Raw genomic sequence first — 12,967 nt, forward strand, 5'->3', positions numbered from 1 at the left:
TGGTCGTCTCCTGGCGGGGCTACAGGTATAAATGACCCATACCCCTCACAATAAGTATGCTGCCTTCGTCTGTCACCCTATAGCCTGGTTCAAGAGGGCAGCAGCCACACTCGCATATTGGGAACACTTTGGGATTTTCAGCCTTAAACAAAGCCATGCCTTGTACTTTTGTTCCCAAAAGATGCCTTTTTATTTGGACCCTGAACTCCGAACTAACAAACAGTTATGCTGCTATTTTACAACCCTTCAATGTAGGGATTGTGGGTCGATGTATGGAGATTGGGAGGCTTACACTGGAGGTGTGGGTGTGTGGGGGTTGATTTTCAATGAAAGTGTATCGTGGCACAGAGCAAAGAAGCGGTTCATAGGATATGTCCAAATCTTGGTACAAGATTGCCACACACCACCATTTTGCCACTTAGTGTATGAGAAATATGTTAGGCACTGTGTCTGGACTCCCTGTTTATGTCCATTCAACCCGACCAGTTTCAGTGTTTCCTTGGTGGAAAGCTGCTTCAAAACATGTTATTGCTTATTGTGAAGTATCTGATCTTTCTTATTTTGTGCTATGTCCTTGCATTTGCCCGCACATTGCAACTAGTAAATAATGCAACATTTTGCTTGTTGCATGGTAGCTGTACGTGGGAGAATACAGGTATGGCAAAAAATAAGGGCTTGTTTTACCAATGTACACTTTAACTGTAAGTCACATGAACTCCAAGCATTTTCACACTACTGAATATCTTGGGGTTTAGACTAGAAACACACAGCCGTCGTCAAAGGTCAATAGAGTACTGTATTGCAAGGACATTATTCTGAGGGCTCTGTGGGGGGAGTGGATCTCTTAATCCTACATTTCTGCTCCCTTTTTGGTGGTACCATCACACCTACACGTCCACTTGTTTGCTGACATTATCCTTGTCCTCTTTGTGCCCCTCTGGTGCTGGCATTAAATTATTGTGCCCTTACTTGTAAGATGACCACAGGTTCCAGGCCCTTGAAGTGACAGGATCCACAAGAAGTGGCCCTCCCCTTATACAGATTGCTTGACAGTTCACTTTTCCTAATACAGCAGAGCCCACCAGACACAAAGACTCGTCTGTCCACATTCCACTCTCCTCTTACTGAGAACTCCATTTGCAACTGCAGAAGGAAAGAGCTTAGCTCTACTAAACAACCACCAAGTAATCGTTTAGAGGTCTCAAACAGGCATTGCAATGCAATAGGTCTCGCATTTACAAGAGTTTGAGCTATTGTTAATGATTACTTTTATTTAAGTGTTGTTTTTTAAAATGATAAATAAAAGGCATTGTCATTTACTGCCAGTAGCTTAAAATCTCGCAAATGCGAGACCTATTGCATTGCAAATGCTTTTGGTGCCTGCGCTATACAGATTTTTTTGTAAAGGGTTAGAGACTGTGTCCTGCCTGCTGTTTGAGAAAATCGTGCTCAGAGGCTGTAATTTAAGCCTACCGCGTAACAACACACGTAACAGGGGATGTCCTCATGGGAGTTTACAAAATAAGACAAGGAGGGACTACTAAGCGTATTGACCAATTAAAAAACACATTTTACTGTGGACAGTGGCACAAGCCAATTAAAAATATGGGCGGAGGGAGGGCGGTGCTTCAAGTCCGTACCAGACTACAGCATACCTCGCAGAGCATGAGGACATCCCCTGTTACGTGTGTTGTTACGCGGTAGGCTTAAATTACAGCCTCTGAGCACGATTTTCTCAAACAGCAGGCAGGACACAGTCTCTAACCCTTTACAAAAAAATCTGTATAGCGCAGGCACCAAAAGCATTTGCAATGCAATAGGTCTCGCATTTGCGAGATTTTAAGCTGCCCAGGCTCGACCTAAAAAGGTCCAGTTAACCTTTCAACATGTTATCACTACAGCTGTTTACTAATCAGAGCATATGGGGTGGTGGGTATAGTGTGGTTGGTAACATGTGATGAAAAGCGATTGTAACTGTAAACTGTACAGGCATCTACTAGTCCATTTGTTGTGAGTGTTACTCCCTGACTTTATTTGCCCCCTAAGAAAACATCCTGAACGGCCTCTAATCAACTGCTTCTAGGAACGCTGCCTTTTGGAGTCAGACTATGACTTTTAAAACATGCTACACTTCATCTCATGGTGGCCCAGTGGGCCTTCTCTCTAGCTACCTGTGGAAGTACAAGATGTGCCAGAGATTCAGACACTGACACGTAATTGTAATTAAAGAAACCTTAAAACAGCTGATGCGCACTACCCACAGGCAAATCCATCTTAAACCAAAGCCACTTGGTTTGTTTTACTAGTATGTATGCTTCTGCCCCACCTTATGTTATAATCTCCACCCATCCCTTCAGCGTTTGATCTCATTTTATCCAAATTCAAATTGAACCTTACTTTGCTTCACTGATTGACGTCTCCCTTTTCTCCAACAGCCGCAGGACGACTACTCAGTGCTCTTTGAAGACACATCCTACGCCGACGGATACTCGCCACCCCTGAACGTGGCGCAGAGATACGTTGTAGCCTGCAAGGAGCCCAAGAAGAAGTAAGATACAGTATTGCAGAGGGCCTGCACGCTCAAGGAGACTCCGCCTCTGATCTCAGTGCTTCCTAGACTTTCTTGGACCATCCCCAGGCACGCCAAGGCCTCTGGGTAACGTGTTGAATGGCAATGAACACTGGGCGGCTGTATCGGGGACTGCGCCACACCCTGACGGGAGTGATACCTTTGCTTCCATGGGGGGCCACCCTGTCACCTCTGGTTCTTAGATGCAGCCCCTCCAAAGATGAGCCATGTGACTGCGTCGGACATTCAGGAGTGCTTTAGAAGTGGCAATTACTCTGGATCTTGGACAACTACCCCAGAGGATATGAGTTGGGAACGATGAACCTCTGGCTCTACCCGAAACCCTATATTTTTAAATTGCTATCTCCCTGGCCCTGATTTCTGCATAGGGCTCCTGACCACTTTGTTCATTCTAACCAGATGGGAGGTTTTTTCTGTCGGGGGTTAACTGGACGGGTGCTCTGGCCCCTGGAAGTGGGTCTCCTGGCTTTAACTGTGCTGAGGCTTCAAGTCCGTTGAGTGGGAATGTCCTGGGTTTCTGTTTTGTTCTTAATGGGCTTTGGGGAACTCTAATATTACATAAGGGATATGTGTGGCCTGTGGCCTATGCCCACCTCGCCACAGGCCCTGAAGAGCTAATGTTGAGCATCAATAGCCCTCACCCTCCATACAGACGCACCTGAGCATGTGAGAATAGGACACAGCTTACTTTTGCGCCAATGTTGGTGCTAAGGCAATTCCCGCTGGGTGCTGGTACTAGAGATTTCCCATTGTTCATGACAAGGTCAGCTCGTCATAAGCACAGCTCCAGTGCACTGCATGATGAGCTGGCCTTGTCATTAGCATGGAAGGAGTTAAGTAGAATGGCAAATGTTTGGAGTGATAGCTCCATGAGCCTGAGAGACTAGAGTAATCTGAGGGATAATGCTGCCGTATATGCCACGTGTACGTATGCCAGTGTACATTTTTTTTAAACTTGAGTTGTATGTGTTTGAGACTTTGGGCCAGAGAGTCCAACTTAGATCCAAGAAGGCAGATCCATGCCTGAAAGACATGCGATATATTTAAATCCACTAAACTCCATGGAACTTACTAACATAGACAATCGCTAACCTGAAATTCTGGCATGAATCCAGCTCTCCTGGACGTACGTTGGACACCCACGCTTTAGGTTATAGGATAAGTGTATCATGAAAGATTGCTCTGCTTCCTGAGCCCATAAGATCTGTGTATTCTGTGAAATGGCTATGCTGTCGAGAAGTGAAGGATGGTTCTGCCAATTTGTCTCAGGTCCCTGGATCTAAGACAGTCCTTAAGTAAATTGTGGAGTGTCGGGTCATTAAAAAACGCAGCAACGAAAAATGTCAGTTTCCTGGTTTTAACTCTAGTAGATTTGGCAGCTACGATCACTGGTGCTAGAAGTGAGGAAAATTGGACACTAAAGAAAGATGACGAAGACGAGTGTCTGCATCACATCGTGGCACTCGACCTCGGAGTGCATGTCCCCTTAACGCTGCCTTTGCGGCTGGTAGTGTTCACAAGCACCACGCCCTCCTCTGGACTCCCCGTTGAGAAGCCCAGACATCCAGTGCTAGGGGCCGAGCGATGTCAGTCTGGCAGATGCTACACTTAAAAGGTAAACACAAGGAATAATAGGACATTTAATATCATGTTTTCTATTGGAGTTTTTTTTGTGTGGTTGGTTGCTCAGACCCACGCAGATCTCCGTCCTTACCGTGCTTGCTGTTTAGGTCTCGTAGACAAGTACACACTCGCCCTCTAAGGCCTCTAAGTACAACCCTGGATGACTGTGCTACTCCAGCCTTCTGACATTGCCTGTGAGCTTCTTGTTTTGTATTTACGGGATGTGGTATGTCGGGGGGGGGGGCTGGTCTTCTGGCTGTGAGCAATAGTTGCAGCGGTGAACAGGACGCAGCAAGAATGTGCCTCGCCCTTCTTTCTCTCGAAGTATCCAGGTGTGGTAGGAGCTGCCCTAGCAGGTCTGGGCCCTGAAGGTGACTTCGCACAGAAAACCTGTGCTGCATTGTACACCTGATGTTTTCTATTCCCTAGGCTAAGTCTGCTTTACTTTGGCCCTCTCACGCTCCGTTCCATCCTCTCTCCGTTTCCCTGATTTCGTCTTGCGGTGCCCTTCTTCCCACATTCCTCTCCTTTGGAACTTAGTTGTCATTTTCCGTCCATACTCTTCTGCGCCCAGCCCATTTTTTGCCCAGCATTTTCTGTTGGTCCTCATTTTTTCTCACACTCATTTTTCCCATTCTTCCGTCCTCTTCTCGTGTCTTCCCCCTTATGTTTGGTCTCTCCTCCCTACTTTGCTCCTCTACCCCCGCACCCCAAGCTAACTTTCCTTTCTCCTACTTCTGTCTTGGGGTCAGGAGTCACTGAAATACATTAGAGGGAATGACTTGAAAATGTAAGCTGATAACACCAGCATAGTGAAAAGAAATAAAACCACAAAACTGTGAACCTAATGTTCTGCTTCGTACAGGCCAAAAACACCCACCCTAAGAATAAACAGAACCATGAAGGTATAAAAATAGTTTGTGACCAAAGAGAACGTAATCGCCGGCAAGAGGATCAAGGCTGCAAGGAGGGCAGCAATGGACGCTCACAAGGCCAAACGGCAAAAGGTAACCAAGGCTCCAAAAGGCACAGACACTAGACAGCAGGGGGGCAACTAGAGCCAAATTTCGGGGGGGGGGGGCTGAAAAATATATCGGGGGGGGGGATTGTTCCACCATAGACAGAGTGGCTGTAAGAAGGGGTAAACACACAACAAAAGCCTAATTTACAAGTAAATGGTCTTTTAAAGACCTGTTAAGTACTTGGGTGCGGCTGCAATTAGATGCTCGCCAGCCCGCAAAGCTGTGTCTATCCGGGCTGACACACGACGGGGGGGGGTGAATGGGGGGGCTGAATGAAGCCCCGTGAGCCCAATGGGTGTTGCGCTCCTGCTAGACAGCCACCTTGTCATCGACATTGAGGCATGGCACACATACAAAGGACCGCACTTGTCCTGAACAAAGGACACTGATGGTGTCAAACCTTCAAACCAAACCTTGGCACGAGCTTGAGAGGGGATGAAGCAGAAGGACATGGACCTGAAGCATAAAGAGCTGGTGACTTCAGAGGAAGGCTTTTTCGATCATATATACTGGACTAGAAGGAGGTACAGTGTGTATAGAGTTCACCAACCCCAGAGGTATAACAGAGGTTAAAGTCAGAACTGACCTTACACTCCAAAGTGGTAGCTTGGTCGAGCAGTAAGGCAGTACCAGAGGACAGTGTAAAGCACCTGTTTCACACACTCAAAGACTGAACTCCAGGCCAATTGTTTTTATATCCACAGATATAGTTGTTTTATTTTTAAAACCAACAGTTATCAAAATATACTTTTCAAGGTACGAGTACTCTCATGTAAATACTTTGCAGAGGAGCAATACGTTTGTACCCACAATTGTTACAGGATAGCTAATCAGCAATACAGTTCTGAAACACACTCTAGCATTGGGCTCAATGGGTTTTTCATAGGAAAGTACAGTTGATTACTTTATGGACTACTTTGGTAGTTCCAGGACTAGATCTTAGATTCAGTCCTGGGGTCTACGCTAAAACCAGATTAGCAAAACCGTTTTAGTTTCTGTGATGGATTTTCCTGAATATAAAGCTGTTTTAAAGCAGGGGACTCGGGGACGGTGACTCTCCAGGGACGACCAGCACTTCGAGAGGTAAGTTGGGGTGATGGAGCACAGGTAGGTACCCCAAAGGGAGGCACAGGAGGCCGCGGGGCGCCGGGTGCAGGGGTGTCTTTGGGGGTCGGAAAAGCTTACCCTCGGCTGGTTGCGGTTGGGGTGGCCCCTGGTTCTGAGTCTGCAGGTGGCCCCTGCTTCGTCAAGGAGGGTCTTTGGGCACTGGACTTGGGGTCCCAGTCGCCGGGGGGACGTCCTCGTTGTCTTGATTCGGGTTGGCCCGGCCCGGGCACGGCTGCTGCAGAGTGGGCTGGTCCGGAGCTTCCTGGTGAACACCAGGTGGGGTGTTGCAGGAGAGCCTCTGCTGATGGGAGTCCCAATCTTCGAGAGGGTCAAGGAGGCATTTCCTCTGGGTGTCTCAAGGTTGCTGACTACGGAGGTCGCCGGGATTAGGCAGGAGCAGGTTCCAGGATCAACAGGCCGGTAGGGCTGGGGCCAAGTCAGTTATTGTTGTCCTGTTTTTAGCAGCTGCGCGGCGGGTCTTCTTCTTGATCTTCTTTTGATATCGGGATCTGAGGAAGGAAGGTTCAGGGAGCCCCTAAATACTAAATTTAGGGGCGTTACAGGGACCAATGGGTCCCTGTCCTTGGGTGAGGACTCCCCCTTGCTTGCTCCTCTCCTGTGGGAGGGGGGCAGGAGCCTAGCTGGGATTGGGCAGGGCTCCCCATCTACAAGATGGCCGGAGCCCGGGGTCGTGCATCACCTCGCCTCCTCCACCTGAGGGGTGGGGTTGGCAAAGGTTGGCACACCCTCCTTCCTGATGTAGTTTTTCCACCCAGTCTTTCCGCCAGAGTGGGGGTAGAATGGGTGGGGGGCCAGTTGCTGGGTACAGCAAATGGTCTGGAGAAGCTCTTCGAGGCGGTTTGCCTTTGAAGCTTCCCCCTGTCTTTCCTGGGGGAGGAGACACATCACCTCGCCCAGGATGTGAATTGTTGCAGGCCCAGGAGAGCGGGGGGCCTCTCCTCCCAGGGGTCCAGCAACATGTTTGCTGTGTTGCAGGCCCAGGAGAGCGGGGGGCCTCTCCTCCCAGGGGTCCAGCAACATGTTTGCTGTGTGGCAGCCTCTGCAGCCACTCAGCCCAGACATGGCTTGTAGGTTTGGGTTTTGGAGGGCATCTCTAAGATGCCCTCTCGTGCATTTTACATTAAATCGCACACTGGCATTAGTGCAGGTTTAATGTGCTGAGAAGTTTGGTACCAAACTTGTCAGTCTTCAGTGTAGTCATTATGGTGCTGTGGAGTTCGTAATGACAACCTCCCAGCACCATATACTCTTAAATGGCATCACTGCATTTACAGTGCCCAGGAAGGGCCCTGGGTACTGTAGGGGCACAGGGCTCATGCCCTTGTGCCCTCACCTCTGGCATAGGGCACCCAGCTAGAGGGGTGACAGAAGTATGCCAGGGCAGTGGGTTCTGTGGGCATGGCACACATCCCTGTGTGCCATGCCAACTCTTGTTTTATTTCTGTACTTAGGCACTCAGCCTGCAAAGGCAGGGTGTGGGTGCCAGGGTACAGGGCCCCTGAGGGTGGCACAATAAGTGCTGCAGCCCTCAGTGGTCTCCTCTGGTCACCATGCCCTGGGTACCATTTTACTGGGGGCTGATAGGTGGCCAGAGGTGCCAATTGGGTATTTTGTTTCAGCATAGCTTTTCTTTTTAGGGAAGGAACACAGGCCCTGGGGACCTGATTGGCAGGGACCCAGGGCACACTCAGTCAAGCACATCAGCAGTTCAGAAAAAAGTGGGGGCATGCCAAGGCAAGAAAGATGGCACTTTCTCACACAAAACCAGGCATCAAGATGCCCTTAATGCTAGAGCACAATGAAGAGGAGCAGGAGGAAACACTCAAGGAATTGTATTTTTAGAAGTATTTAGACACTAGAGTGAAAAAGATCCATTGGAGAGTTCTGAAGATAAAGATTTTACAAGCAAAAATAAATCAGTGCAATTTTTCTCAGCCATGAACAAGACTTGGCAAAGTCAATGAACTGGGCTCTTAGAAACTTTTTCAAAGTAAACTTAAGTAAGTGGCAATGCATTCGTTTAGAATTACCTGGGCCTACCAATTCCTGCAGGGGTCTAGTCAGGGGGAGAGCAAGAACAGTTAACTTCACAGGGAGGGGCAGTTACAGGCACTTTCATCCGTGTTGGACTGGATACCTGTGCATTGGTACTGCTGCAAGAGATGAATGATGCTGAAATACTCTAAGGATGCTGTGGACTTGATGTGGTAGATGGAGGTCTTCCTCGATCCACAAAGATGCTGTGGGGGTGCTGGTTGCAAGGTCGTCCCCCATGAAGCCCTCTGTGGTCTGGCTGAAGTCAAGTTTCCGCTGGACTACTGGTTGTCTGTTTTTGTGGACACCGGTCAATCCTGCCTAACTTTCCTTCTGAGGGTCCGAGCAACTCTCCAATAGAACTTCCGAGTTTAGTGAACTCTGGTGAAACTGTACATCAGGTCTTCGTCCTTGGTGCTGCTTGGTGGTGGTGGTGGTAGCTGCTTGAAGACTTCAGTTTACCTACTTGCCCCAGCAGGTTTCTTTAGCTGTTGTGTCCCTATGCTGCAAACAGGAGGGCAGTCAGCTGGCCAATGGAATTCTCTAGGCTTGAATGGGCTCTGGAGGTGGCTTCTTCTTGAGAAGGATACAACGGGCACAGTCCCTCTCTTCGCTAGCCAGCAGGTGCAGTCTTCCTCGGTGCAGCATGTCTTTGCTCGTCTCTCGATGCAGCAGGGCAGTCCTTTTTTCCTTTTTCCGAGTTGGTCGAGGTCTGGGTGCGCCTCTTAAGCTTGGATAATGCACTCAGGGCAGGATGCGGTTGGTAGCCACTGGGCTACCAGGTTCCCTCCTATCTAGTGACCATTTTCTGTGGAGTGGGGCATCTGGCTATCTCAGGATGGGGTGGCAGAGTGGGCTAAAGAACGGTGATGGATTAAACCCAGATCAGTTGACTGGGGGTGAGTGCTTGTATTGTCAACGCTCCGTCCATCATTTCCTTTGGTTTTTCTTTGTTCGCCATAAGTTGGAAGGGTATGCTCAGACGTGAGTCCCTTGCTCACTTTGCCACTGGATTCAAGCAAGCCGGGCTGTAGACGGCTGAAATGCCAGAAACCGGTCCTCGGTAGCTTGTTTCCGGTCCAGGGAAGGCATGGCTTGGCAGTTCGGGCTGGACTGTTCTCATGAGGCACAGGGTCAGACTGATTTGCATATGGCCATATCTGAACTGGGGTGGCAGAGTGGGCTAAAGAACGGTGATGGATTAAACCCATATCAGTTGACTGGGGGTGAGTGCTTGTATTGTCAACGCTCCGTCCATCATTTCCTTTGCTTTTTCCCCTATCTCAGGATGCTCCATTCTGCTCACTCCCAAGATGGCGAGACCCCTCTCTCGACACGCAGAGCTCCCTGACCTACCCCGGAGGTGTGACTACTAAGGGACTACATGCTCCTGGAAAAAAAAAATTGAGAACTGGCTTCTCTCCTGTCCCCAGTGCCAGCCTGTCTGCCTAAACAATAGAGAAACCCTTCTCCCAAGAGTTACTCATTTGCTCTTCAAAGGCGACATCTCCTTTAAAGCTCGTCTTTTGGGCTAACACCCGTCTTGCTGCCTACAGAAGGGAGGCCACATTTTTCTCCCATACAGGCCCCTAGTGTGTCCTTTCCTGGGAGTCGTAAACACCTCTGCCCAGGAGGGCAGAAAGCTGTCTGTAGGACAAACCCCATTCACATCAGTAAATGGGCACTGGAAACCTTAGGCAACTAAAGTGGACATTTCTAAAATTGCACTTTGCCCACTAGTGACATTAAATTCAATTTAACCATTAAATCAGATTTAATGCAATGGTTCTTTTGATACCAAACCCCACCAACCTTAGTAGTCCTATTCAGAAATTAACAGGGCTGGGGTGCTAGCCTGCAACTCTGTACTGACCAATTGGGCTACTAGCCTTTCCACAGTAAAAACAAAAATTTAGTGTTTTTACTGCTGTAGCATGTAAAAGTACATCTTCCACTTCTTAATATGGTTCACTGACAGAATATCGATGTTCAAAATATAGTAGTTAAACATATGTTAGACAAAATCTAGAAGGTAAAAATATAGACTCCCTATACTGAAACCGGTAAGTACAAAAATATATTTAAAAAAATATAGATGTAAAAAATATAGTTGTACAAAATTTCGATTTTTAAATATAAATAAAATAAAAAATATTAAATATGTTAAAAAATAAAATGAATATAAAAAATATGTATCAAGCAGACTAGACCGCCAGGGTGGCGGGCCTAGATCGAGGCACCTGCCAACACTCACTTCATCCTGTGTGAATATGTCGCTGGGGGCTCTCCGGCTCTTCAGCAAAGGTTTAGTTATGTTTCTGGTTTTGAAAAAACAATAGAGGAGTAACCCCTCGTGGGTAGAGAGAGAAGTAACTCTCTAATAATGAGCAATAGTGCTCTGGCTAGCACATTTTGCCCCAACCTGTTACTGGATAAAGCATATCCTTATAGAAGACCCCTCACTCACCAACCTAGTTGGTGACATGCTTCATCATCGGGGTCCCACCCCATAGGCCGAGTGCCTACAGGGTGTGCTGCGACACCTGATTACAGTGGAGCTGGTTTTGTTTTTATGTGTACAAGACTATCAAAATTGTGTATTAAAAAGGGCCAACACTACTCACTTCAAGATTTATTCTTGAGCGCTTGAACCCTTATTAAAAATAAAGTGTGGCACCTTTGCCTAATTAGGAAGGCTTCGGTGTCAAAAGTCGTGTTAAAATATATAAAAATAGCAAAAGTGTGCTATGTGAATGTGAATATACAAAATTATTGTTTAAAAAAGGTCTACATGTTTCAACCCAGACATGGATTCAAGGGTTTTCGTCAGGACCGTAGGTGATTTGAACTGGGTGGTCCGCCCGCGCTAAGGAGCGTCCTGCCCTAGTTCAATTTAGAGATCCTAAATAGGGATCTCGTGAAAAAAGTGCGTTTGTTCAATTTTGAAAAAACCTGTAAAAAACAGGGAAACAAAGAACAGGAGGGGTCACACACAGGGGTAGACAAAATGGATTGTACCACATATAACATATAAATTCAGGATTATTCGGACAATCATAATATCCACGTGTGGAATCATACCAGTATGTCACTTTCGTGGTTATTAATATATCTATTGCGTGGGTGGCAACAGAACTATAGTGAAAAAATGGCCGGGAAGTGCCTTTTGATTAAAGGGCAGCCGCCAAATGAGGGGTGTCGATATGATTTGGCGTCTGGGATACGTGAAAATCAGGGGTCGGTAAATGGGAGAGTGACCTGTTAGCGTGCTGCGCTGTGAACGGCTGCCAAGACAACTGTGAGCAGTCGTGAAAAAACCGTCTCAATGATATTGTGGCGGCTGATTGTTTTGTGCTTACGCTTGAAAGCGAAACTCTCGCTTCATAGGCACCAGCGTAACCAAGTGGACAGGATTCCGTCTCCTGTAGGTGAAAAACAAGTTTCCAGTGTCAGCGCTATTGACAAAGCGCATTGACAATCGAGTATTGCCCCAAGACAAAGTAGTAAATACTACAAGCGATCGTTCCCGCTTAGCGGTCCTTCAAAGTGTACTTACTTGTCGCTTCTGTTCATCAGACCGATTAACCTACTTGGTTCTTGCTCGGCGTGCCCCGTGGAGTGTCTCCGGTGCCTGTTTGCCGGTAATGTGAACACTTCCTTGTTGGGCGTGGCCGGGTCACGTGTGGTGAGCACGTGGTCAGAGGTTGGCCAATCAGAATTTTCGGTGAACATTGTTGTAGGACTGGCCCGAGTAAGGCAATGTGTACATTGCCATGGTAACGAGTGCAGTGATCACGAGCGGACAGCGCTCGCGTTGCTGAGCCATGGTTCAGGGGTATTATTTATCGTTTTTCTAAGCACGTACATGGGAGTCATGGGCAATATTTACAAATGATTACTATACAGAGATTACTTTCAGGACACAGGGAAATTCGCCCTTTCTTCGGGGGCTTTTGGTAAAACAGGACAATTATATGAGAACTCCGTCTGGTGAGGTCTAGACTGATGTATTCCCTTATGTCAGCACATTGTTCCACATTGTACACACGTCAAAGGGATCTCTTCCGGGATCCTTTCCTTTGGTTCCAAAAGCGCTGCGCGAGGCTGATTACGAGCTCGCTTCTGGCTTTTCTGGAGGATTCTGTTTGGGTAACCACGGTTTTGGAGTTTCTGAGAAAGATCTTTGGCTTGGCTCTTGTAGTCATCCAGTTCACTACAGTTCCTACGGATCCTCAGGTATTGCCCGTATGGTAAGTTTTCACGTAGGGGTCTGGGGTGGAAGCTTTCAAAACGGAGGAGATTATTTTTGGCAGTAGGTTTGTAATGGGTAATAGTAGTCAGTTTCCCATCTTTTTTTGTGATTTTTACATCTAGGAAGACCAAAGTGTCACTGTTTTTTTCATATGTAAACTTTAGGTGATTGTCTCGAGTGTTTATCCAATTGAAAAAGGAGGTTAGTGATTCCTCTGAGCCTTTCCAAATGGTTAGCACATCATCGATGTACCTACGCCATATTAGCAGATTGGAGCTATAGGGGTTTGTATCGCTAAGAATGTATTTTTCTTCAAAG

General features: G+C 47.4%; 2 protein-coding genes across 8 annotated transcripts in view; one reads left to right on the forward strand and one right to left on the reverse strand.

Annotated features, from left to right (window-relative positions):
* SGF29 (SAGA complex associated factor 29) overlaps positions 1-3,931 on the forward strand; it is a 215,530-nt gene extending 211,599 nt beyond the window's left edge. For 6 of the 7 annotated variants that reach the window (XM_078652345.1, XM_078652347.1, XM_078652344.1 and 3 more), the window contains one exon: positions 2,436-3,931. In XM_078652345.1, the coding sequence (XP_078508471.1) occupies positions 2,436-2,552 (117 nt within the window). In that variant the 3' untranslated portion in view covers positions 2,553-3,931. The remainder of the gene's footprint in view (positions 1-2,435) is intronic. The other variant, XM_078652343.1, reaches the window with a different exon arrangement.
* The window catches only part of LOC144768570 (structure-specific endonuclease subunit slx1-like), a 497,482-nt gene that overhangs the window by 10,828 nt on the left and 473,687 nt on the right, over positions 1-12,967 (reverse strand). The window lies entirely within an intron of this gene.

Source organism: Lissotriton helveticus, chromosome 7 (genome assembly GCF_964261635.1).
Source record: "Lissotriton helveticus chromosome 7, aLisHel1.1, whole genome shotgun sequence".
NCBI classification, from domain to species: domain Eukaryota; kingdom Metazoa; phylum Chordata; class Amphibia; order Caudata; family Salamandridae; genus Lissotriton; species Lissotriton helveticus.